The sequence below is a fragment of the Enhydra lutris genome, unplaced genomic scaffold (genome assembly GCF_002288905.1).
Source record: "Enhydra lutris kenyoni isolate GAN:26980312 unplaced genomic scaffold, ASM228890v2 scaffoldscaffold4, whole genome shotgun sequence".
NCBI classification, from domain to species: domain Eukaryota; kingdom Metazoa; phylum Chordata; class Mammalia; order Carnivora; family Mustelidae; genus Enhydra; species Enhydra lutris.
In genome coordinates, this window is record NW_019154088.1 from 22,009,652 (window position 1) to 22,037,366 (window position 27,715).

A 27,715-nucleotide genomic window follows, 5' to 3' on the forward strand; every position below is an offset into this window, starting at 1 on the left:
AATGTGATCTATCAATATTTTCTATTATGCTTTCTGACAGGCTTAAACAAACTATGACCATCCTAAATTTATTAAAAAATAGCTTATCTTTTATTTTATTTTAAAATGTTAAATATTATCTCACTTGAAATTTATTTTGTCACAGATATTAAGGTAGCTGTCCACATTCGTTTGTTAATTTCTAAATGACTCTCCATTTATCAAGGCACATTTAATTTTTTTTAACTTACCTTTCCCCATTTTTGTTGTAACTAAGTTTCCATCAGTAATGTGTATGTTTGAACTTTCAATTCCATCCCATTGATCTATCTGGACCTTTATAGTAGCACGCTTTTTCAATTAGTAAAGCATTCCAATTTGTCTTATTAACTGTAGAGGAAAATGCCTCTTCATTCTGAGAATTTCAAGGCTTCCTGAAAGACCAAGAACATCTGCAGTATCCGATTTTGCCTCTAGAGGAAGATGTTACACAAATTGAACTTCACAAAAGCCAGAAACCAACCAGGTCTTTGAAGAAGAGCTTTTGCTTTACATACCGGTAAACTCACTTACCACTCTGTCAGTGTCCATGGGGCTGAACCGTTTGCAGAAAAGAGCCCCTGTTTCTCTGCAGCTCTGACATGAAGGCCCCCCTCCTCTCAGTGTTGGTGACAATATTCACACTCGGTGAGTGTAATGCCTTTTTATTCTCTTTCTGGGGTCTTCCTGATTTAGATTAGTTGAAAGGAATATTTTCCTCAGTCTGCAAGACTTCCCTGATGTTAAATTGGTGTTACAGGAGGAACAGGAGCTCAGACAGTGACCCAGCCTGAGGACCACATCTCCGTCTTTGAAGGGGACTTCGTGCAGATCAAGTGCAACTACTCGTATTCTGGGAGTCCCATACTCTTCTGGTATGTCCAGTATCCCAAACAAGCCCTCCAGTTACTCCTGAAACACATCTCAGGAGAGAGTACCAAAGGCTTCGTGGCCAACCTTAACCGAGATGAGACATCTTTCCATCTGAAGAAACAATCAGCTCAAGAGGAAGACTCAGCCACGTATTACTGTGCTCTGAGTGACACAGTAACTGGTTTCATAAGGGAAGCAGGGCACAAACCCTTTAGGAGTTACAGAAAGTACTTCTTCAGAATTTTTTTTTTTTTAAGATTTATTTATTTTAGAGAGAGGGAGAGAGAGAGTGCACGTGAGCAGGGAAAGGAGCAGAGGGAGAGAGAGAGAGAATACCAAGCAGACTCCACGCTGAGTATGGAGCCCAACAGGGAGCTCGATCGCACAGCCCATGAGATCATAACCTGAGCCAAAATGAAGAGTCTGCCACTTAACCGACTGAGCCACCCTGGTGCCCCTCTTCATAAGTTCTCTATATGGCCATAGTGGGGTATTCTTTCTCTGGAGACTCACACTGAGTTTACCTCTTAGATATAATATCATTATATATATATAATTGGTTGTCAGTTAGCTATAGATTAATCTCAAAAATTTGTCCAAGGAAATTCTCATTACCAACTCTGTTTAATTAGTTTTAAAGATATAAGTGTGTTTATTCTGTCTAGTAGTACCCGGAAAAAGTACTTCTGAGATAAACTATATAGCACAGCATAAAAAAAATTTTTTTTTTCTTGGCCAGGACAACTCTCCAGTGGGTTGGGTCTCACCTCTCCAACTCCTCTGCCACCCAATCCCACCCCACATATGTTCATCACCTTATACCTAAGCATAGTTCCTTGAAGGTACTATACTGTTTCATGGCATGTGAATGCCTTTCCTGTCATGAACTTCATGGACTCCTACTAACTCAACCAGAAGAAAAAAGAAACCCACAGTAATCCGAATCTAATCAGTAATTATTAATACAAATAATTAAAAAGAACTCTAAAGAACATAGAAATAGCATATGTAGGGAGAAGTTCTTACCTTAGGATTAAGCCAGGGTTCCCAAGTAAGTGACATATTGTGATACCGTACTCTCCAAGGATTCTGATCTCGCTGGGGAGTGTGTGGCTACAGCTTGCAGAATGGTGGAGAAGTGTACTGAGGTGCCAGAGAAAAAGGCTGGTAAGCAGAAAAACACCTACCAGGGTTCCAACAAAGTTATAGGAAGCTAGCAAAGGAGCAAAGATTGCTCTGGGGACTCAGCAATCTTGTCAGGAAACTGATGTGCGGCTGTCACTGAACCTTACTGCAGGTGAATCCCACTGCATGTCCCTCAGGCTGGCTGGACAAGAACTTCAGGAACAAGAAATGTGAAGACATACCAGCACCAGGAAAAGAAGCTTCTCCCTCCTGCAGTGCCCTTCCACGTTCCTCTTATTGGCATAGCTTGATATCATGCCAGCTGGTGAAGGAGAAATGTTCCATGGAGCGGGCCCAATATTGCAAAGGGAGCACTGAAATTTGGATTTGGCAATAAGAAAGAAAGGCAATAAATCAATGACTGGCACACTTCATTCCTATGGTTACTTATCTTTCATATGTACCTCTGCATGCACATTTGAACTTCTAAACAACAATGAAATGACTATGTTACAATCTAGCAAGCTAAAACTGTCCTTTGAACAAGAGAAGTTCTTAACCTTTCCCCAAAATGAGACCTGTAGTCCCAACAGTCATTAGCGCTCTCTTGCTATATTAATCATTTCTAAAAATTCAGAGGAAATTCCATTGAATATGCTGTTATGCACAGACTAAATCACAAAGTTGATCTCTGACAATATATATATAGTGGTGAGAAGGAGGGAGAAAAAAGAAAATGACAGCATATACAGAAGAACACACACGTATAAGAACAAAGGGAAGATAGAGAAAGTTACCACATTCTTGGAGTCCAGATTTTGTCATGGGGCTGCAGTTGACACAGCTCCATTTCCCTGCCCAAAGCCATAACCCTGCTGGATTTGGGTTGTTTGCCTTGAAAAGTGACCCCAAACTTCATTCTCAAAGGGTCTGAGCCCTAAATGATCCTGCTTTTTCATGTATTGCTCTGGTGTTCCATTAACATTTACAATGAAAAGTTTCCCTTTTACCCCAGCTAGCTCACCTCCCAGTTCTTTCCAGAGGTCAGTAATGTTTCCGTTTCCTTTTTTTTTTTTTTAAGATTTTATTTATTTGAAAAAGAGATCATAAGTGGGAGGAGGGAAAAAGGGAGAGAGAGAAGCAGACTCCCCCTTGAGTGGAAACCCCAATGTGGGGTTCCATCCCAGGACCCTGGATCGTGAGCTGAGCCAAAGGCAGATGTTTAACTGACTAAGCCACCCGGGTGCCCCTCTGTTTCCTCTTCCTGCTTCTCAATATACTTTTCCTGTATACAGCCAAATAGATACCAATAATAATGGAACTAGATTCTTGTGAAGCGGTAGAAGAGTCACTTAATTTCTTAGAGCCAGGGATCATCTTTTAACCACTAGTAAAAAATTTCATCACAAATTTTTTCAAAAGTATGTAGCAGAGACCAGACAGATTAAAATGTAAACTCCTTAAATTACATCAGTTCCTTGCTCAGAAAGCTTTACTGTTTCTTTGTCTCATAGTGATAAACACCCAGGTTTGCTGTGGTAGTCACCCAACACAAACTTTCTTCTAGAAGTCCTCCTAGCACTCTCTAATCTCCAGCCAACAACCTCTCCCCTTCTTCCTTTCTTTCCTGTCTTCCTTATGTTTCTTCCTTCCCCTCTTCCTCATCTCTCTAGTTTACACACAGAACATCTTAAAGTCAGTTTTTGAAACCATTTAGAAAATACTGTAGGGGGTGTTTGCCATTCTTTTTTACTGCTCAGCATCAGGAACCATTTTCTTGTAACAACAATAATTTTTGAGTCATTAGTAAATGTCAGGCTCTGCTCTAAATAGTATTTTATTATCTCATCAATCATTTCCAGAACTCTAAAAAAGCAATATTATTATTACTCATCATCCACATTTTATAATCAAGAGAGTACAGACACAAATGATATAAACAACTACTGAATGGGTAGATCTAAACTTGACCTCCCTGGCCTGATTGCAAAACTGGTTCTCTTCCTGTATCCTACTGATTGCTTCCATAGAAACAGAAATATCAGATACTCATTATTATGAGATGAATTATCTCCCCACCCAAATTTGTATGTTCCTAGCCCCCTAGTAACTCAAAATGTGACTGTATTGGGAGTAGGGTTATTAAAGAGGTAATTTAGTTAAAATGGAATCATTAGAGTGGGCCCTCTGCCAGTATGACTGGTGTCTTTATGAGAAGAGATTAGGATTGGACCACAGGCATAGAGGGAGGACAGTGACGTCACGGCAGGAAGGTGGGCATCACTGCTTTATAATGGTTTCTGATTCGCCCTTTTTACCTTTTAAGAGTACATTCTATCAGGGTGCCTGGGTGGCTCAGGCACCTTGGCCTTCGGCTTGGGTCATGGTCTCGGGGTCTCCGGGTCCTGGGATCGAGCCCCACGTGGGGCTCTGTCTCTCTGTCTCTCTGTATCTCTGTCTCTCCTCTCTGTCTCTCTGCCTGCTTGTGATCTCTGTCTGTTAAAGAAATAAATACAATCTTTAAAAAAAAAAAAAGAGTACATTCTATCAGCAATATGATGCTGCTATCACAAGATGGCAGTGTCTCTCCGCAGACTCAATAGGTTTGAAATCAGTTTGTGTATTGAAAACGATTGGGTTGGCTTCTGATTGGTCAGGTAAGACTCCAGCATCCAGAAGGAACAGATAAATATACCCCATAGAAACAGCCAATGTTTTCGAATGAGTATCCTGGCCGCATTTCAGTCCATAGAGCCAAGTCTTCTGTGATCCCAATAAGGAAGAAGAATGGAGAAACTCCTGGAAGTGTCTTTGCTGATACTATGGCTTCAACTGCCCAGTAAGTTGGGGCTCTTGGTAATGGAAACTGGGGAGGGGGGAGACCAAATTTATAGGAACAGGGCGACCTAAGCTCAGAGCCCACAAGACTGAGTTTGGGCAAACTCTTCTTGTTAGGTTGAAAATGTACCAGAAAATTATGGAAAGAAATGTAAATACTAAAGAGTGAAAGTACAATGACTGACTCTTGGTGTCTGGCCTTCTGTTTTTGCCTAGCGGTGAACAGCCAGCAGGAACAGCATCATCAGGTCCTGAGCATCCAGGAGGGTGAAAATGCCACCATGAACTGCAGTTATAAAACTTCGATAAGCAACTTACAGTGGTATAGACAAGACTCGGGTCAAGGCTTTGTCCAGCTGATTTTAATACGTTCAAATGAAAGAGAGAAACACAGCGGAAGGCTACGGTTCACCCTAGACAACTCCATCAAAAGCAGTTCTTTGTCCATCATTGCTTCCCAGACTGCAGACTCTGCTACTTACATCTGTGCCACAGGACACAATGTTCACCAGGCACCTGCAGCCTCTGCACAAACTCTGCCAAAGCTGCCCCTTTGAAGCCCCACAGTGGGTAGCATTCGTGGTTAAGTCTTCACAGGAAGGAGAGTCTATAAAGAGCGGGCAAGATGAAAGACGGACCCTCTCAAATTCATGGTTTGTTTGGAATCACCTTGTACCAAGGCGAAGGGTATGAAGTTTAGAATGAGAAACTACAATGCCAGGTTCAAATCTGCCAATCCCAGTTCTATGGTTTTGGGCAGAGCATCAGCATAGCAGCCTTCCCTTTCCTCACTGGAAATGAAGGGCTTGGAATGACAAGCCCGAAAGGCCCTCCAAGCTCTAATTTTATCAGGGAAGAAGCTAAGCTCTGGACACTTATAGAGGATGAGGAAGGAATTCTCTGTATTAGAAGGTCTCATATGTGCAATCCTCTGGTGACCCAGATGGCCCCTTGAGATGTGTGAGATTATGATCACCTCCCTCCAATTCCTGTATAGAAAAAAGAAGTAGAAAGGATCTTGGAACTCTTTCAGCCAAATTTTCCAATTTAAAGCTGAGGAGTGGAAACATTGTGTAGCCATAGAAACAAAACTCCAAATCTCATTCTGCGTTTACTAGTCCTGTGATTTCCAAGCCTCAATCTCCCCACGAATCAAAGGAGAACTTATGAGATAAAGGCAGAACAAGTGGTTCTTCCCACTTGGGTGAGAGATGCATGTTCCCTACTGCCACTGCCCTGAAATTTTGTTTTTAAAAAGTGGGTACTTCTATCATCAAACACATAGCAGTTTTCATTTATGTCTCTTCCTAGTAGTAAATGAATGTTGGATATAGTTGTCAAGTATAATTCAAGTATCATTAACATACAGTGTTATATTAGTTTCAGGTGTACAATATAGTGATTCTACAATTCTATACATTACTCAGCGCTCATCATCATAAGGGTACTCTTAATCCCCTTTGCCTATTTCACCCATCCCCCCATCCACCTCCCCTTTGGTGACTACCAGTTTGTTCTCTATAGTTAAGTTTGGTTATTTATTTATTTATTTCTGTGTTCACTTGTTTTGTTTTGTGAATTCCAAATGTGAATGAAATCATATTGTATTTGTCTTTCTTTGACTGATTATTTTGCTTAGCATTATACCCTCTAGATCCATCCATGTTGTTGCAAGTGGCCAGATTTTATTCTTTTTCATGGCTGAGTAATATTCCATTATAGTCATCTCTAGCTATATGTCTATAGATCTCACATCTTCTTTACCCATTCATCATCGATGCATACTTGGATGGCTTCTACATCTTGGCCATTGTATATAATGCTACTGTAAACATAGAGATGCACATATCTTTTCATATTAGTGTTTTCTTTTTCTTTGGGTAAGTATCCTGTAATGGAATTACTGGATCATATGGTTTGATGTAGCTTTCTTAATTAAATTTTAATATTACTGGAAATGTGTTTGTGGAGAAAATTGGGCATTTCTATTTATGCACATGTTTGGTGAAAAAGGTGGGGGAGGATAGAGGAAATGTTCTACGGGGCAATGGTTCCCAAATGCCAGACTTCAACCATCAACATCACCTGTATCAGAATCACCTAGAGCACCTTCGAAGATCTGAAGTATTAGGCTCTATCCCAGCTTACTCCCTCAGTCTCTGATGGAAACAATGAATTTGTGTTCTTAATGAACATTTTCTGTATCAGTTTAGAGATTCGTTCAGGCTCATGTCACAGAAAACTCAAGTGATAATATTTTTAACAGGCTGGAATTTATTTTCCTCTCACACAAAGAAGCTCTATCATATGCAGGGGTGGTATGCTGGCTTCATCATGTTAGGAAAGATCAAGTGTCTTTCTAGTTCACTGTCTCTCGTCCTGAAGGTGTCACTGTTGGTTTTATACTTTAAAGAAACTGCTAGAGATCTGTCCATTTTATACACCCTCCAGGCAGAAAGAAAGAGAAAATCAGAGGGCAAATGGGCACATGATGGCCAAGTTAATCTTTTCCAGAAACTATACCCAATGGCTTCTATTTCCATTTCATTTTCCTGGGTGTTATTTAATGTCTCCACCTGTCTCCCATCTGCAAGTGAGGCTGAGATATCAGGACTATTTTTTGTCTTAACATGTTGCCACCCACATTAAAATCAGGATTCTATTAGTAACAAAAAGGAGACAGTGGGCATGACAGAGGGAATGAGCAGTTTCTGCCACAGCCTCACACCAGGGTGTATCAGGGCTCATATGCTTTTTACTTATTCCTAATTATTTATTTTTGAAACACCAAAACCAATCTATCTCCCAGTTCTGTCAAATTTCTCCTAAAAGTCTTCCAGAAGACATCACAACCCCCACAACCTCTCAGACTCAACTCCACAATCCTAATTACAAATCCACCTTAATCCTTCGTTTCCCCACTCTTAGCACATTTAACATTTGACCTCATGACTCCTCAATGTAACCCTTTGGAGTCTGGTCAGAGTGCAAATTTGACGTCAGTCACCTGGATCTACACCTGCTCTTAGAATAAAGAAAAACTTCTTAATGACCTACAAAACCTTGCATGATCTAGGATCTTGCTACTTTGACAAGCTCATTCCACAATATCTCTAATCTCTCTCCCTTCTTCCCACTCCCTGTCTGCCTGTCTCGGTCTTCACAAATACTGGTGTTATTTAAGTTCCTTAAAAGCACTTTGTTTCTCCTATATGACCCTTTCAGAGCAACTTTAGGTGATTTTCTCACTCTTTTTCCCTTTCTGAAAATTATTTTCCCTCCCTTCAAAAGAGTAAAAATTACCAAATGTCTGCTCTTTCTTATACATCTGGTGAAGAGTAACTGAAGAAACCTTGATGTGTACTCTTAGAATCATAGGCCCTGCCTTTTCAAACTTGTAGTTTTTCTTTTATTTCTTTGATTATTTTATTAAAAGCTATTTCCACTACTACTCCGTGAGCTCCCTAATAGCAGGGACTATATCTGAGTTTTTACTCCTTAATCCTCAGCACCAAAATATCTTAGGCATTAAGATCATCAAATCTCCTTCTTCTCCTTTCTATTATTTGCTTATTTAATATCCTTCCTTTATTTTAAGCATCCTCAAAGATAATATTGATAATATTGCAATGAAAGGACAAAAAACGAACACATGGCTGAGTCTCTCAGACTGTAACCTGTGGAACTTTGGAGGTATATGGGTAAATTCCCAGAGCTAAGTAGGGATAGGCAAACGACAGCCCGCAGGTCAAACCTGGCTGCCACCTGTCTTTGTAAATTAAGTTTTATTGGGAAAAGAGCCATGCCCACTTATTTGTGCCCTGACTCTGGCTGCTTATACTGTGACAGCAGAGTTGGGTATATGCTCAGAGATATGACTTCAAAGCCTAACATATTTACTATTTTACAGAAAAAAATTCTGGCAATCCCTCAAAATAAGAATTACTTGAGAATTTTTGGATTTGTGGAGTTTTCTGTTTGATGACAACAAAATAAAACAGTAATAGCATATTTCTAACAATCTGTATGACCAACTTAAAATACTCTCCTTGGTTTTGATGCTTTTGTTCTTTATGTCACTTTTCCTAAATTAAAGACAAAAGAATTAACGACATTTTACAAATAAAGACATCACAGTTGTTTAAATGGAGAAAATGGCTTGGGAAATTTTGGTTATGATATGGTACATGGTACTAAACACGGGCCAGACTCCTAAGAACCTATGTTACCATGGTTACCACAATGTTTCCATTGGAAAAGGGTGAGTCACTCACACTCAGTGTTTGAATATATCAACATATAATTCAATAGATTTAAGAGTAGCAGTAAATGCATAATATGTTTTTCTTTTCAGTGGTGAATTTGGGGAGCTTTATTACATTATTTATTTTACTTTTGTAAAGTGGTAAGTTAAATGACTATTTTTGAATAGGAAAAGTAAATGTATTTGGAACAACTGATTATAATAATTCAGACAATAGTACATGAAGCTCCAAATCATTTCAGTCCAGTCAGTTATTGAACTACACATATCTTTAGTGTTCCTCTAATGAGCCTACACCAACCCTTTAGTTTCAACAAAAGATCATCCTTCAGTTATTTGAACTTGAATTTGATTGATTTTATATTTTGTTTGCATTTTTTGTTTGGTGTGGTAATTGTGTAAGACCTATGAGCCTAAAACATTTATACTGAACTTCATTTTGGTGTATATTATGGCATCATAATATTTTTTTAAAAATAGTATGAGAGTGGTTCCTTATATGAAGATCTGTAACTTACTCAATTTTGAGAAACACTGAATGCACCTGTTATTGAGGTCTGGGATCTGACTCTGGAAGAAACTGGTAACAGGTAACACCAGCTTACGCTTCATAAGAAGATAATTGTACCTACCAGACATATCCACTCATTCATTAATCACTCATTCTTAAAGTATTTTTTGAGCATCTCCTAATGGCTTATATATTTTGAGAAACTGGCCACTGAGACTAATGAGATTAAGTTCCTGATCTCAGGAGCACCAAGTCTAGTTTGAAAAACAGAACACAAATGATTCTACTATGAGGTAGTAATGGCAGTGTAGATAGATATGTAAAGTGGGAACAGAGAGGGACTCCCTTGAAGACCTGGGGGTGTCCTTTCGCAAGGAAATGTTGTGTAAATTGGTTCTTAAAGAATGAATAGAAGTTACTTAAGCAAAGTCAGGGGAGGAAGGGAGCACATTGTCAGCAGAAGGGCTCTTCCCTTGGCTCGAGGGGGAACAGTGGATGCATGTGTCAAGGAAAGTCTCAGATCATGCTTTTTTTACACTCTCAGTATATCCTAAGTATACTAAGATAACCGCAAACTAGCTTAATACTCAGCATGAAGAGACACTAGATGCTGGGATTAAGGAGATTTAGGGAGCCATGGTGCCCTGCATCTTTGAGAGGGTGATAGAGGATTACCCATTGTCTCAGCCTCAGGCACCGCCTTGCAGTCTGCAAAAAGTTTCCTTCCAGGAGCCCTCCCCCTCCCCCTAAACACCTATTTCCTTTCTAAGTCTACAACTTCAGCTCTGGGCCAAGGTAAATACCAGTTCAGTTGGAAAGTGGCAGGCAGGCTCAGGGGGGAACCACAAGAGGGCGCTGCTCTCTTCAGTCTGTGGTTTGACACAAATTCATCTTCCATTTCTGAACACGTCTCCTTTTTTAGAGCCTGTAAGATGATCTTGCAGGGCAGTTTGTCTTACTAAACACATGAGCCCAGATTTTCTAAAAGAGTCCACTAAGGGATCAAGAAACTAGAGGAACGGCCCTCTCAGCTTTGGATGTATCCCCAGATAAAACCTTCTGCTGCTTCTCCACAAGCCATGCTGTCTACTTCCTACTCAGGACTTGTTATTCTGCTGATACTGAGTAAGTAACATTTATTCAAAATTCCCAAGATGTTCTATTCTTTGGTTTTAGGATGACTTTTTTTTACCCTTCCTAAAATGGAAACTGTCCTTTTTATATTATCAATATAACAAAGTCTTTACTTCTTTTTCCCCTAGGAGGGACCAGTGGAGACACGGTGACCCAGACAGAAGGTTCTGTTACCCTCCCTGAGGGGACACCGTTGACCCTGAACTGCACCTACCAGAGCAGCTACTCAGTTTTTGCTTTCTGGTATGTCCAATATCAAAACAAAGAGCCCGAGCTCCTCCTGAAGAGCTCATCAGAAAACCAGAGGGTACAGAATCACGGTTTTCAGGCCAGTCTTAAGAGTGACAAGTCCTTCCACCTGGAGAAACACTCCGTGCAAATGTCAGACTCGGCCGTGTACTATTGCGCAATGGAAAGCACAGTGAGAGCAGCAGCAGGAGGAGCTGAGCGCAAACCGAGAGGGGCACAGGAGGGGCCTGGATGTGGGCAGGCTGGAGGGCAGAAAGATGATTTCTCTGGAGTCAGTGTGCTGGGCTGGACACAGCTAGAGGGGAAGGAACGAATTCCAGCTCGGATGCCTCCGCACTCAGGAATCCTGGCGTTACTCTGAGCTAGGAATGGAAAGAGGTGATCTAGGTGAAAACGTAGGTTATAGATATGCTTGTAAATAGAATCCTATAGTACATGGCCTTTTGTGTCCAGCTTCTTCACATAGCATCATCTTCTCAAGGTGTATCTATGGGTCAAGACATTATTACTTTTATGGCTGCACAGTAATCCATTGTACGGACACCTCATATTTTCTTTTTCCATTCATCCTTTGATGGGCATTTTGGTTGTTTTCACTTTTTGGCTATTGTGAATAACGCTGCTATGAACATTCATGTAGGGAGTTCTGCTCTTTTAAACTCTAATACATTGTAAGTTAGAGGTTTCTGAGTATTTTTGGTTTTTTGATTTTGCTTTTTTTGGTACTAACATTTCTTTGTGGATATAAAATGAACAAATATATGAGAAAGTGCTCCTTACAAGTAACGATTTACACCAAAGTAAGATATTATTATTCTAAGGTATAGCTACAGTCATTCAAGAAAATTTCTAAACATCTACTCATATGTGCCAGTTATTTTAATAAGTATTGGGAATACAGTTTAGGTAACAGAGTTTCCTGTCTAAGAATTTTATAACACAGTGCACTAAAATACCGCATAAGTCTTAAAATAATGCTTTTTTCACAAATCATTTTATTCATGCACTGACTTCTATTTGTTCCCAAATATTTATGGTGCTTACAGTTTTATGGGCATTGGGCCAGGCACTTTAAATTCTTCTCCACCTCTCTCTAGATACTACCAAATTCTTATTTTACAGATGACAAAATTGAGGTTTAAAAATGTTAAGTGACTTAAGGTTACAAAACCAGTTGGGAGCAGTAGTTGGTTTAGGCCCAAATCTGATATGTGACCAATATTCTTAATAGCTAATTGATTGTGCCTTCTAGAAATCTGTCCTTTTTTTTTTCTCCTAGAATACTATTGTAATCTTAGATTTCATAATTGTTGATGTTTTCATTTGGTGGAGAAGAACCCAGTGCAATAGTAAAAGCTGTAGTTTACTCAACTGGCAATCACAGGAGTCTATATTCATGCTTACTGAAGACAAAAACACAGTCACCATCTTTTACGTTCTTGAACCACAAGGTTGCTCATACACTGGCTGACTGAATAGCCTGGCTATTTGAAGAGTCATCGCTGAGCCCCAGCGACTGTTATCAGGAGACATACAGGTATTTAGCATGGAAATGGGGGCTATATTTTCCAAATACAAACAAAAATACTGGATGTGGCAAATACAACTGGTCATTGACTGCAGGACACAATATTTTTGCTTTTGCTACACTGTAATATCTCATTTAAAAATTCTTTTTCAAATAATTAGTAAATGCAGGTATAATGTTAATATGATGTGAAAGTTTTGATTCTCATGGATTTTTCCAAACACATTGATAATTATTTCACATCAAAGAACTATGAGGGGCAAGTTTCTCACTACAAGAAAACCTGAACTCTACTTTAGTGTCAGCTGAGTTTGTTTTAGTGGTTTTAAGAATTTCTAGGGTTTTTAGGGTAAAGTTACCATATGAAGCTGAGAGTGAGAATAAAAGGACCATGGAGCTATCCTCACCTCTTGTGTTAACAATTCTGATTTATGAAGAGTAAGAATATTAAAAATTTTGAAGAACCTCAAAGACACATATTCTCAAAGAGACACATATTCTCATGGACCTAGGTCTAGAGAGGCAAAACACAAAAGTCCCAATATTTAAGGCTGTGAAGAGTTTACTGACTATAATGCAAGGTGCCAACAGGTATTGAACTCCACTGCTATTTTTGCTAAAATTTCTATTGTTTTTGAAAATGCTGTGGCTACAAAGTTGTATATTTTTAGGATTTTCCCTCTTCCGTTTTCCACCATAATTTATGTTTGTAGTTTGGAAGAGCAGATGTATTTCAGAAATATGTGTATTGAGTTATAACAGAAATTCCCAAGCTTAGGCACTGAGTAGAATTTTCTAGACAGTAGCTCCTGTGTCTACTCAGAGGTAGGCAGGGCCACTTTATTTCCCTTAACTAAATAATTTAAGGTATATTTCCACATATCTGCTGACAGTCTAAAGAAGAAATGTTCTGGGACGCCTGGGTGGCTCAGTTGGTTGGACGACTGCCTTCGGCTCAGGTCATGATCCCGGAGTCCCGGGATCGAGTCCCGCATCGGGCTCCCAGCTCCATGGGGAGTCTGCTTCTCCCTCTGACCTTCTCCTCGCTCATGCTCTCTCTCACTGTCTCTCTCTCAAATAAATAAATAAAATCTAAAAAAAAAAAAAAAAAAAAAAAAGAAATGTTCTAAGACATGAGCAATAATCACACCAGCCTTCAAATTGTATTGGTTTCAACCTTGAGCACTACCAGAATAAACATCAGCAAAGTTCCACATGTCAAGACAAAAGCTAACAAGGAAATGGCACTTTCCCCTGAGGAAATATTCAACTCACAGGTAAGTTGTGAGACACTAAATCTTTATAGGTTATGGTGGGGTTTTTTTCCCCTCTTATTTTAAGAGTATGTAAATATTTTTTTGATACACCTGAAATATGACTGACGGATGAATTTTCCCCAAGATGAGGTCATAGTTGGCAAAGAGGATATTCTCATCCTGTATCGAGTTAAAATGCAAGCTGTCTTGGGAGTGGGGTGAGCTTTCTAACCTGCTTCAAGAAACTAGGAGAAAGTATCATCCACTCCCAGAGCAGGAGACAGTCTCCCACTCCTCTGCTCATCAACAGGAATATGGATGGTACTTTGGTCACTGACCTGTGTCTCTACTAATAGTGTTCCCATTGCACCAGACATCCTCTCTGCCTCTTTGTGGCCAATGACCTGTCTATATACACCTCTGGGGATCATACTTTCTGGAAGGAAAATGGGGAACACAGCAGGAGACAAAAGATATATTTTGCTGCTGGAATATATGGCCTAGGCACCGAATCACTGCCATTTCATCATTTCTTAAAATGTGGAGTAGTCTTGGAGAATAGATAGTCACCCTTCTTACCTTACACAGCCTAGGTCTCCTTCCAAACACAACAGATGTAATCCCTCCTCTAAACTTTCCAATTATGGAATGCCTGGGTGGCTCTGTCGGTTCAGCATCTGCCTTCAGTTCAGGTTGCAAAGCTGGGCTCCATTATCCGGCTCCCTCCTCAGCGGGAACTCTGCTTCTCCCTCTCCCTCGGCTGCCCACCCCGCCCCGCTTATGCTTGCTTTCTCTCTCTCTCTCTCTCTCTGTCAAATAAATAAATAAAATATTCATTAAAAATTTTTAAAAAATCAAATAAATAAACTTCCCAATCACTCCTTAAACCTTCTTGGTACTTGCCACTTGATACCTTGTCTTGTGGTCCTGAAAATTTGTATCTAGAACGACACTACAAACAGAGTGGGTAAAGTGAAGAAGACACAGAGTGTCTACAAGAGCATGGAGCAATGGGAGTTCTCAGATGCCACTGGAGGCGATGTGAACTGGTACAACCTTGCGAACCATTTGACAACACCTACTGAAGCTGAACATATACATAAACTGTGACCCAGCAATTACACTTGTAGGTATATACCCAACAAAAAAATGTGACCCCTGTTCATTCAGAATCAATGTACAAGAATAAGAACACATACAGCATCAATAATTGTAGGACCCTTAAGGTAGAAAACAACCCAGATGTCCATCAGCAATTTCAAGGGTAAATCAATTCTGATAACAGACTACACAGCAAGAGAATGAATAAACTTGCTATATGCTCAATATGGAATGAATCCCACAAATATGACTAGTGAAAATGTCAGACACTAAAGAAGCTCAAAAATTAGTCAGACTAATCTAAGAAATGATAAGTCAGGAGAGTAGAGGTGGTGATGATCTTTATGGGGGGATAGTGACTCAGAGATTGAACAAAGGAGGTTTCTAAGATGTTGATAACATCCAGGACTTCAAACTGGGAGTTAGTACTATGGGTGAGTTCACCCTGTGAGAATGCGCCAAGCCCTACACTTAAGTTTTGTTTATGTACATATAATACACTTCAATAAAGTTTTTAAAGGTATACATTATTTCTCCATTAATTGGGTTCTGAGAACACAATTCATAGTCAATCTATTTTCATATCCCCATTGCCCCTCACACTATGCCCTTATTTAACAGAAGCTTAATAAAGCTTTGTTCAGTAAGACTGAGCTACTTTGGATACATATTTGCAAGGATTCTTTGCTCCCAGTTCCAGGAATACAACATGCCAGGTGGACTTGAACTTCCTTCTAGTGCTTTCTTCTCCAGAGGACTGCCCAAGTTGAGACACTCGGCTGCTCACATCTGGTTTTCTGTAACAGCCTTTGAACTAACCTTCCTTTTACCAAGGTCTCCTCCCTGGATCCTACTCCATATCTCACAGGATAATTTATCCTTTTAAAAAAAACAGCATTGATCACAGTAATCCTCTGTTTAACCACCTTCAGTGACCATCCTTTGTTTGCAGTATTAAGGTTAAAGCTCTTGGTGTGACTCTCAGTGGCCTCTAACAGTTTTGTCAGGAACTTTCTGCTTTAGCAGATTAAGTCTGACTCAAGAATGAAGTTGGGGAACACTCACTGTACTCTTTAAATAGCCCTGCCTACAGCCTATTTCTCCCATGATCACCTCCAACTGAGTGCTTGCCATTTCGATTCCTCCCAATCCTAGAGATCATCTCAGACCATTCCTGCCTCATGAAGAATTTCCTGGTCATTCCAGCTCACGGTGACCTCATCTTTCCTGTGAAAGCCCTGCCACTAATTATTGCCTCTGATAAATTAACTGATATTTTAAAAATATTTCAATTGTACCACCTAACTTTACAATGCACTTTCATAAGCATTATCTCATTTACCCCTCCTAATAATGTGAGTAAGCCATGGAACAGAGAGTTAATCTCATTTTCTAGTTTAAAAGCCCTAAGGTTCAGAGAAGTGAGGTGACTTAAACCAGTGTGCTCAGCCAAGGGTACATCCCAGGCTCATCTAAGCTCTCTATACTGAATTACCTGGCTGTGGATTTATATAATATCACCCCAGAAAGATTATACATTTTTTGAAATGTGCTTACACTTTTGTATCCTTCAAGCACTGGACAAGGCATTTAGGGGCTCAGCAATTCTAAGTTCTTCTACCCCCCCATTGTACCCACTCAGCTCAAGGACTGATAAAAACATACTACTTTGGCTCTATGAGACTTCTGTAGCAAAAGCTGAAGAAATACATCATTTCATCTTCAAAATATTTGAATTCTAAGGCCAGGCAGTCTTAATTTTACCTCTGTATCCTAGGCTGTAAATTGAAAAAAAAAAAAAAAAAGGTTCAAAGGAAGCCAGTTGAAGTAGTAGCAATGAACTTCAAGAACCTCAATTTAATCACAATAAAATAATTTTCAAATTGATTGCATTCCAAATATCATTTCTCAAATAATTCAACTTTCAGGCAAAATGGAGAACTTTTTGATTCTGAAACTCTGTTTTAAAAATTTTAAGATATATCAGGGACGCCTGGGTGGCTCAGTGGGTTAAGCCTCTGCCATCGGTACAGGATCTCAGGGTCCTGGGATCGAGTCCTGCATTGGGCTCTCTGCTCGGTGGAGAGCCTGCTTCCCCCTCTCTCTCTGCTTGCCTCTCTGCCTACTTGTGATTTCTCTCTCTGTGTGTCAAATAAATAAAATCTTTTTTAAAAAATTTTAAGATATATCAATAAAAAAAACTTAATTTTATTTATGCCATGGATAGACAATACTAAATCTTTCCAGAAGCAAGTCAGAGAACTAATGTGATGAAATAAGAGGGGAGAAGGATTTAGGCTATGTTTATACATGAACCCTGAAGGTAAATACTTCCTTAACATTCTGGACTCCTTCACACTGGGTATTAGACACCTGAGCAGCGAAGGTTAAACATCTTGATAAACAGGCCGAAGAAAGGGGTAGGGAGACAGAAAAGCAAAAATAAATCTAAACACTAGAAATAAGATATTCAAACAGGTTTTATTCACCCAGTGATAAATGCATCAGCTATCTATTACCTGTCTGATCCCTCATTCCACCTGCCTAGGCCTGGGCTACAAGGGAGTACAGGCAGGAAATAGAATTTACTCTACTTATCTGATCCTCACCAACTGAAAGCAATTTGAGATAGGAATCACATCTTGTTTTGGTTTATACGCTTTTCATGGTGTTTTGCACATCATAGATAACTGCAAATTTCCAGAATGAAAGCTTGAGCTTAGGGATTCCTGAACATGCAGAATAGATTAAGAGCAGCTAGGTGATGTGCTTAGCTAGAGAACCTTGCCAACATAACTCTACTCAAGACCCTAATTTTAGTAAGAGTTAAAACAAAGTAAATTTTAATTGGTGACAAAAATCTATTCAAAGTGAATATTTATCATCTGAAGAAGAAGAATCATTCTTGTATTCATTGATTTGATCATAGTAATTTTTATTATATAAAAGACACTATCCCTCAGAGCCTATGTAAGAAAATATCACAGCTGTTTGTTTGCAATAAAAAAAGTCCCAATGCCTAAAAATTACGTAAGCTGGGAACACTGTTTTGACTTCTTATTATAATACAATCATACCCTGCATAAAGCAAACCCAATCTACAGAAATATAGAAGCAACAAGCTATGGAAGTGACCCTTTTAAATCTGCTGGGTTTGTTTCACTAGCACAAGTAATTACAAAAGAAACTAGACAATCAAACCAACTGAGACCTTAATTGACATTCTTGAATTCTGTAATAAAATAACATAGCAGCAGACAGCTAAATACTATATGCATGCCTCTGGAATGAAGAGAAGAACCTGGCTAAGAATATTAAATGTCTAAGCCTGGCTTTCTAAAAGAAAATACTGGGGTGCCTGGGTGGCTCAGTTGGTCAAACGTCCAACCCCAAAATATGACACAGGAGTTGGAAAGATCAGTCATGTACTTTAAAATAATTATAGTAGGGGTGCCTGGGTGGCTCATTTGGCTAAATGGTTCAAATCTTGATTTTGGCTCAGGTCATGATCCTAGAGTCCTGGGATCAAGCCCTGTATCTGGCTCCCTGTTGGATGGACAGCCTGCTTCTACCTCTCTACTGCTTGTGCTCTCTTGTGTGTTCACTCTCTCAAATAAATAAATAAAATCTAAAAAAAAAAAAATTCTTTCTCTCCTTCTGTCCCATCCTCCCACTCATGCTTGCTCTCTCTCTCTCTCTCTCTCTCTCTCTCAAAAAACAAGTAAGTAAAGTAAAATAAAATAAAATAATTATGGTAAAAATGCCAAAGGATTTAATAGAAAATGTAAACAATACACATGCAATGATGTAGAAATTTAGGAGAGGTTAGAAATATGCATTAAAAAAAAGAAGTGATTAAAATGAGCTAAAGAGAAACTTGGCAATAACAGAAGAAAAGATCAGTGAACTTGAAGACAGGTCAATAGAATTATCTCAACTGGAATAAAAGAGGTAAAATGGTAATAATAAATAAATAGAACAAACTTTTGAGATCTGAGGGACATAACAAATGGCCTAACATGTGTATAATCAAAAATTCCCACAAGGAAGGGAAAGGATGGAGCAAAAAATATATATTTGAAGAGATAATGGCTGCGAACTTTCACATTTTTTTCAATTAACATATAATGTATTAGTTGTGTCAGGGGTACAGATCTGTGATTCATCAGTCTTACTCAATTCACAAACCCTCACCATAGCACATACCCTCCCTAATGTCAAGAACTTTCACATTTGAAGAAAGCTGTTAATGGACAGATTAAAGAAGGTCAGAGAATCCCAAGTGTGAAAAATACAAAAGGAGACCCCATCTAGGCACATCACAGACAAAATTCTGGGAAAAAAAAAAAAAAACCTTAAATGAAGATCAGATCTTAAAAAGCAGTCAAAAGAGAAAGATAGACCCATTATCTGCATGTAGGAACAAAGATACAAATGATAATTAACTGGCTACTAAAAACAGTAGAAACAAGAAGACAATAAAACAACATTTTCTTTTTTTTTTTTTTTAAGATTTTATTTATTTGACAGAGATCACAAGCAGGCAGAGAGGCAGGCAGAGAGAGAGGAGGAAGCAGGCTCCCCGCCAAGCAGAGAACCCAATGTAGGGCTTGATCCCAGGACCCTGGGATCACGACCTGAGCCGAAGGCAGAGGCTTTAGCCCACTGAGCCACCCAGGCGCCCCTAAAACAACATTTTCAGAGTGTTGAAAGAATCAAAATATGATCTCCTAGAATTCTCTCATTTGCAAAAATATCCTTTAAAAATAAAGGCAAAATAAATATACTTTCAGAGAGAAGGATTGTTTGTCTCCAGCTGATGTGCAGTCCCAGAAATGTTGAATAGATATCAAATAGATATCAAATAGATGTTGAAGATATCAAATAGATATCTTCATGTTATCATATGGAAATGCAGATTCACAAAAAGAAACGAAGAATATCCGAAAGGGTAGATACCTAAGTAAATTTTTTAAGTTTTTTTGGTAATTATAATAACTTCACTCACTTTAAAAAGCAACTATTTCTGGGGTGCTTCAGTGACTCAGTTGGTTGAGCATTAGACTCTTGATTTTGGTTCAGGTCATGATCTCAGAGTCGTAGATCAAGCCCCCTGTGGGGCTCCACACTGGGCATGTAACCTGCTTATGATTCTTTCTCCCTTTCCCTCCACCTCTCCCCAACGCCAGTTCACTTGCTCTCTTACTCTCTTTTTCTCTCTCTCTCTCAAATAAAAAAAAAAAAGAACTGTTTCTTTAAAACTACATAAAAACAATGTGTTGTGGTTTATAGCATATTCAGATGCAGCAAGAACACATTTTCTTCATAAAGGGAAATAATTTTACTTGAAAACAAGCTAGGACAAATTAAGATGTTTGTTTTCATCTCAAGTGCTATTCCTAAAATTTGCACAAAACAGCAGAGAATATCTTTGAGACCTCAGATCAGGCAGAGATTTCTTGGCACAGTACAAAATACACTAACCATAAAAGAAAGTTTGAGAAATAGGACATGAGCAAAATTTAAAATTTCTACTCATCAAACAACAATAGTAAGAAAATCAATAAGCTATCTAAAGTCTAGACAGAAGTATTCCAGAAAGAAGTGTTTGGAAAACAATTATTTCCAGAATATAAAAAGAACCCTCATAAATCAACAATAAAAAGATAACACAATAATAAAATACATAAATAGGATGACTAGTAAGTATGTAAAATATGCTCAACACTAATAATCATTAGGGAGATTCTGATTAAATTCGTATGCAGATGCTATTTGCCCCCCCACCTTCCCACACACACATACTCAAAGGCCTAAAAACAAACCATGGGACAACTTCAAATATTGGCAAAATCATGGAGCAACTGGACCTTCCATGCACTCCTGGTAGAAGGTAAGTTGGTACCATCACTTTGGGGAACAGCTATGGCCCAAAAAGTCCTCAAATAGATATTTACTGAAGAGAAGTGAAAACACAGCCCAACAAATGACCCATACAAAAATGTTTGTTGTGGGCTTATTCATATTTGCCACAAACTGGAAACGACCTAAATGTCCATCAACAGAAGAATAAGTAAACAATTAATGGTATGTAAGGAATCTTACTCTGCAGTAGAAAGGAATGAACCACTGACTGATATACACAAAAATAGGATGGATTGCTAAAATCTATAGTAACTGACAGAAGCCAGGTCCTTCCTTCCAAATGCTGTATGATTCCATTTAGATGAAATTCAAGAACAGAAAAAAACAAAGCTTGCTTGAAAGTAGAAAGGCGGTTTCCTCTGGGAAGGACAGTTTGACCAGAGAAGGTCACAAGGGGACTTCCTGGGGTTAAGTAAATGTTCTCAATTTTGTTTGGGTGGTGATTACATGGGTGTATAAAATTCTCAGACTCATTGAAATGAGCAGATAGACACTGTGCATTGTTTTGTAAAGAAGTTATATTTCAATAAAAAGAACCAAGATAAATAAAATAACCCATACATGGAGAAGTGTGCACCTGAATAATTACAGAGCTAAGTGAATTGTCACATACTGGAAACACCCAAGTAACCAGCACCAATATGGAAAAACAGGACATTACCCACATACCAGGCCACTCCTGTACCTTCCCCCTGTCTCTACCACCCTCGGTAACCACTATCCTGACATCAATTGGACAGAATAGTTTTCTCTGCTTTTGTACTCTGTGCAAACAGAATCATTTAGCATGTACTCTCATAGCTGGCTTCTTTCATATAATCTTACCTTTGTGAGATTTATTCCTATAATTAAGTGTAGCTGCGGAGGTCTTTATTCTGAGAGCTGTATTCCATTTTGTATAATCATCTCATTTGTGTATATTTAGCCTTTCAGCATAGTCTTTGTCGCTTCCTAGTCTTGGGTGGTTGTCAGAAAGGTTGGGAGTATGCTGTAATCACAGCAGACAGACCACAGCTGTTCTGTAACAATTAAAAAATATAAATAAATTTCTGTAACACCTACAGAACATTGGACAAATTAATTTTCTCTGTACACATTTTATTTTACTGTGGTTCACTTTTGTTTATTGAGGTATAATTTTTTCTACAATGAAATGCATAGATCAGTCTCGTGTGTCTTGAGAGTTATATATACCCAAAGAACAAAACAATATATAAAATATTTCCTTCACCTCAGAAGTCTCCTTGTGCCTCCCTCCAATCAAACCTCTCCCCTTGGAGATAACTAATAGTTGGACCATCCTGGACTCCTAAAAAACTCTTTTCTCACAATATAACATGGATGTTAGATGTCAATAAATTGATATATTCACTTCAGGAAGAGAAAATAAATAGGTGATTAAAAGCTGCAGTTGACTGAATCCCAGTCATAAATCAGCACATTGATGCCAAGCAAATCAGACACTGACTTCCTCGCTATGAAAATAGGAAGCTATTGAGCTACTGTTTCTAGTGAAAGCTTCTGAGCCACAGCTGCTGCTGCAGAAAGCTGAAGAGATATTTGCAATTTTTGAGTGGCTACATTTTTGGTATAAGAAAATAAGAACGCATAGTCTGGTGAATTTGACCTTATTTCAACTGGAGGGTGCAATATTCGAAAGCAAGATTTTTCTAACACACTTACTATTAGCTGCTGTTAGACATGTGCTGCTGGTCACATTTTGTCAATCACAAAACTTGCTGTGATAGCATTAAACAGACAAGGAACTTTATCCAGTGGAAATTTCCTCAGAACCCAATGCCTTGGAGTGCATGAAGAAAAGTTATGGCAATTGAGGGTGAATAGTTTTCGCTTCTTGTCTGGAAGAAAAATCTGTGAGCATATTTTATTGTAGACTTTGGCTGGAGATTAAAAAAAAAAAAGCATACACTGTACAAAAAGATGGATGACTATTTGTCCTCAGAAGTCACCATAATCATAAGTAGTTGTGTTTCTTTTGAAACTTACCAGTCCATCATAGATGCACTGGCTGAAGATGGCAAATGGTTGCATCCTTAATATCCTACAATTCAATTTAATTCATATACATGTCCAGATATAATGGTTGCAAATTAAATTACAAAAAGACTAAATAAACAAGTTAGACTCTGTCCCCACCATGTAAACAAGCCACACACGACACATGACACAAGCCCACAAATGGTATTTCCTGTTGTGGCACAGAAGCTTCTTACAGCTCAGTAACGGTGTGTGCACCCTGTGAAGCACAGGGCAGGCATTTAGATCTGAATTTGAGGCAGAGCACAGCACATTTCATTCAGAGGAAGTGCTCCAACATGCTGCTCCCCAGCCTGCTGAGAGTACTGATAGCTTCCCTCTGCCTTGGTAAGGCTAGTAAGGATGGCCACAGACATAGATTCAAACTTCTCTGAGTCCTGAGTCTGGGGCTAGAGGCAGGTGGGGTTATTAGTGTCTGGTGGAGTTTAGGAGGGGAAATAATGGGCAGGGAAATCAGAACTCTCAGTCCTACATGAGTTCCTTAAAACCCTAGGGATACTACCAGAGGAATCAGCCTCATTCTCTCTTTTTTCTTTTTGCAGGATCCAGCATGACACAGAAGGTAACTCAAGCCCAGCCTGCCATCTCTATGCTGGAGAATGAGAATGTGACCTTAGATTGTGTATACGAAGTTAGTGGTTTGACTTATTATTTATTCTGGTACAAACAACCACCAAGTGGGGAAATGATTTTCCTTATTCATCAGGAGTCATACATGGAGCAGAATGCAACAGAGGGTCGGTATTCTCTGAACTTCCAGAAATCAGACCATTCCATTGGCCTAACCATCACAGCATTACAGCTTGCGGACTCAGCAGTGTATTTCTGTGCTTTGAGAGACACCACAGTGATGCAGCACCAGTGGGAGCCCCACAAAAACCTCAGATCTCCACAGGAGGCATCCCCCAGCTCTGAACACCTGGGGAGTGGCGAGTGGAAGGAAGAAGCAGGGGCTGCACTTATGGGGGTGGAGGTTCTGAGGTGGATGCTTCACTTGAAGGAAAATGCTATTTCTCTGGCTCAGAGAGCATATCGAACAGTGTCATTCAACAAAAGCATCTTTATCTTCAATTCTTTACCTTGCAGTACATCATTTAGCAACAGATTAAAAGGAATTTGTTGGTGATGATTACATTAAAATGGAAGACCCAAAATCTAAATGGTTTCCTTGTTTCAATCCATAGTGCCGAAGGCAGTCATATGGTGCCTAAATCTGTCTTGGGGTTGGAAAGGGGGGCTCTAGGAAGCTTCACTTGAAGGATTCAGTGTCATCCACAGCCTGAAGCTAAGTGTGCTTCTCTGTCATGGATACACTTGTGCACTGCAGAGCGTCCCCCTCCTTATGCCCTCTTCTGGTCACTACCTGCTCTTCAAGAGAAACCACAATCCCATAGATAGATTCGTTTTGCCTGGTTTTGAACTTTATATAAATAAAAGATTCAAGTTTGTGTTTTTCTATCCCATCTGGATTCTTCTCTTAATACTCTATTTCTGAGATTCAGCCATACTGTGTAAAGTCTAGTTTCTTTTTATCGCTGTGTGATTACATTACAGATTAGCCATCTACTTAAATGGTTATTTGGATTTTTCTAGTCCTTGGCTATTATCAGTAGTGTAGCATGAATATTCTTTTTTTTTTTAAAGATTTTATTTATTTATTTATTTATTTGACAGGTAGAGATCACAAGTAGGCAGAGAGGCAATCAGAAGAGAGGGAAGCAGGCTCCCCGCTGAGCAGAGAACCCGATGCGGGACTCTATCCCAGGACCCCGAGATCATGACCTGAGCCGAAGGCAGCGGCTTAACCCACTGAGCCACCCAGGCGCCCTAGCATGAATATTTTTACAGTGTTCTTTGGTGAACATAATTACATACTGCTTTTAGGCATATATGTTGGAATTTCTAGATTAAAAAGTCTGGCTTTCATTCCTCCACTAGTTAGGTCATCAAAAAAAGTACAAATGACCTCTGTGTTGTAGGTCAACAGAAATTTTCAGTTCTCATCATAGCTGGCTTCTCACAAACTTTTGGCACATGAGCTGTGACCACTTACTCTTGTGACCACTTACTTTTCAAAACTCTCTTTTCCTTTTCTCTGATGAAACACTTTAACTTCTGTGCATGCTGTCATCTCCCTTCCTCTCACTACCTATTGGAAGTCCTCAAGGGTTTGTCCTGGGCCACCTTCTCTCCTTATGTTTTTCTCTTTTTACATATGTGACATTTTATGTATTTCTCTGTACCAGGCCTCACCATCTACTTTCCCTTACATTACACTCACTTAAAAAAGGTATGTCACCGGGCTGTCATGTATTTACACAGGTAAAAATAACAGAATAGTCAGTGTCCTGGACGTAAACATAGTAACGTGGGAGAAGTTGTTGTTGCAACATAGCGTGACCCTCTAAATCCTCCAAACTCCATGACACACATTTCAGGCTCTCTGAGCAATCTCTTGATGCCCCCTTAATGTGGCTGGAGGAAGACTGGAAATAGCACAACACCACAGATTCACTCCTATTCTCTCCAACTCGTTAGAGAATTCTCAGTTTCCTCATATATCTCATATATCTGGAAATTAGGCTAAGGAAAGTTTAACAGTTGGGTTTTCTATAGGTTTTACAAGTGTATCCAAACCTGTGTTGTGATCTCTCTATACATGTTCTCACATATAGAGAGCTCTCTTCAAAGACCAAGACAAAAAGAAACATGGCAATTAATAGAGACATATATATGTCTATATCTATATTTATGTATAGATCTTTATTTTTTTAATTTTATTTTTTCAATGTTTCAAGATTTATTGATTATGCACTACATCCAGTGCTCCATGATTCCCATAATTGTAGGCTCCATAGAGTAAGGAAAACTGTATGTATTACATGTACAGAATACTTGGCACATAGTGGTTCCATATTAAGTATTTGTTGGTTGAAGAAGAATAAATTGATAACATCAACAGATAATGAGCTTCTAGCCTTTGGATGCATATGATAAGTATGGATTAATTATTTCCTGTATTTGCCCACTTCTATGACCATGAGAACACTCCTTCTGTTTGCCATAAATTCCCTTTCTTTTCCTACAGATTTTTCTCACATGACACTGTTTTCCAGGTTTGCAATTTAGATGGTCTCTAATTGTTAGCATAGAGGGAGGCATCTTCATCACCTGAGTGAGGATATAGAAAGGCATATATCTTATTCAGTTTCTTGTGGCCTGGATGCCTCTCACATGTGTGTGTGGATTCCTCTTGGTTTAGGCAAGTGTTTTATCTCTTCTCTGGTTTGATCTCCCGGGTTTTTATCTTAGGATTTGAACCTCAATATTTACTGTGGCTGGAAATAGGAGTCCTATAAAACTAGGGGTGATGATGGCAGGGGGTGTGTGGTCTAGGCTGAAAGAAAATCACAGCTAACTCAGTTCTCTCTGTGTCCCCATATTTTTCAATTTCATCCCGATTTCTGGAACATAAATGAAATGACCTTTATACTACAGTTGTTCTCCATACAGTAGATACTGTCCTTGTATATAATTGTGTTGTCTCAAAGTGTCTATTGCCCTTTGTCTTTACTCTTGCCATCGTGTGCTCTACTTCACTGTATATTTTTTCTTTCAAGTCTAGTGACCTAGTTGATTTACTTAGCTTTTGGGTAGACATTCCTCCCATTGGAAGTATTAATCTAAGACTTAAGGAAAATGAGCTTGTTTTTCTAATTTCCTGATGCTGATTCCAAGTGCTGAATTGTTTCAATCAAGAATACTTTAAAGCTCCTAGATTCTTAGCCCTAAATAAAACTTTTAAGATAAAGTTTAAAAGTTTATATTAAGGGCTAATAAAACTATTAAGCCCTTAATAAAACTATTATCCTCAATTGTAATACTGGTCTTTTCAAAATCCTCTCATGAGAGCAAAATCATCCCTGTCCCTGAGATAGTAGGAAGAAACATCACTACATCCTGGAGGAATGAGATATTTGGTCTTGGAAATGTGTCTGTGGAAAAAGGCAGATAAAAGAATGTGGTTTTGGTGAAAAGTAATAACAAGAAGAGAATATTCTTTTCTTCAAGAAACATGTGCCCAATTATCAGGAAAGAAGTTATAGACAAGGAAGGAGAATCCCACTTTTAGTTCAGGTTAAAGTTCAGACTTAAAGATGATAGATGGGTATTTTTCTCAGAGAATTTCAAAATTTAAAAAAATGTGAATGTTAGGCAATATTACAATTACTTTTTGTCATAGCATAGATGAAACAACCACTTAGCAAATTTATACTAGAAAACACTTGAGAGCCTGATGAGGTGAGAAAGGTTTGATTTAGGAATCATATTTTTAAATTTACCTTTTAGGTAGAGAAATCATGGTAAGTATAAAAAAAATTGCAAGCTCACTCCTCTGTGAGAAGTCTTCAACTTACATTTTGGGTATGCTGCTTTAAGCTAGTTACATGATCACAGCAAATTGGCAAAGCTCAAGACAAAGATAAGGACACATTCCTCTTTTTACAAGAATCTTTTAAAAAATTATAAAAAGTTAACTTGAAATGGATCATGGACTTAAATGCAAAACATAAAATTATGAAACTTCTAGTAGAAAACATAGGAGAAATTCTTCAAGACTTAGGGCTAGATATGATACTAAAGTTCTTAGATTTGACACTAAAAGTATCACACACACACATACTGAACTACATCAAAATTTAAAACTTTTCCTCTGCAAAAGACCCTGTAAAGAAGATGAAAAGATAAGCTACAGATGGGGGGTAAACATTTACACACCATGTAAAGTTGTAAAGCATAGGGCTTGTATCTAGAATATATAAAGAATCCTTACA

The 27,715-nt window shown here is 38.8% G+C and overlaps 2 gene segments (V, D, J or C); both read left to right on the plus strand.

The window, feature by feature from the left end:
* Positions 1-620: 620 nt before the first annotated feature.
* LOC111139598 lies at positions 621-2,250 on the plus strand. The segment is given in 4 exon segments: positions 621-666; positions 779-1,065; positions 1,977-2,058; positions 2,189-2,250. Coding segments are annotated over 4 exon segments (477 nt in total).
* Positions 2,251-4,803: 2,553 nt separating this feature from the next.
* LOC111161424 overlaps positions 4,804-27,715 on the plus strand; it is a 438,646-nt gene continuing 415,734 nt past the window's right edge. Inside the window, 2 exon segments of the C gene segment in view lie at positions 4,804-4,855; positions 5,071-5,357. Of these exon segments, the coding sequence occupies positions 4,804-4,855; positions 5,071-5,357 (339 nt within the window).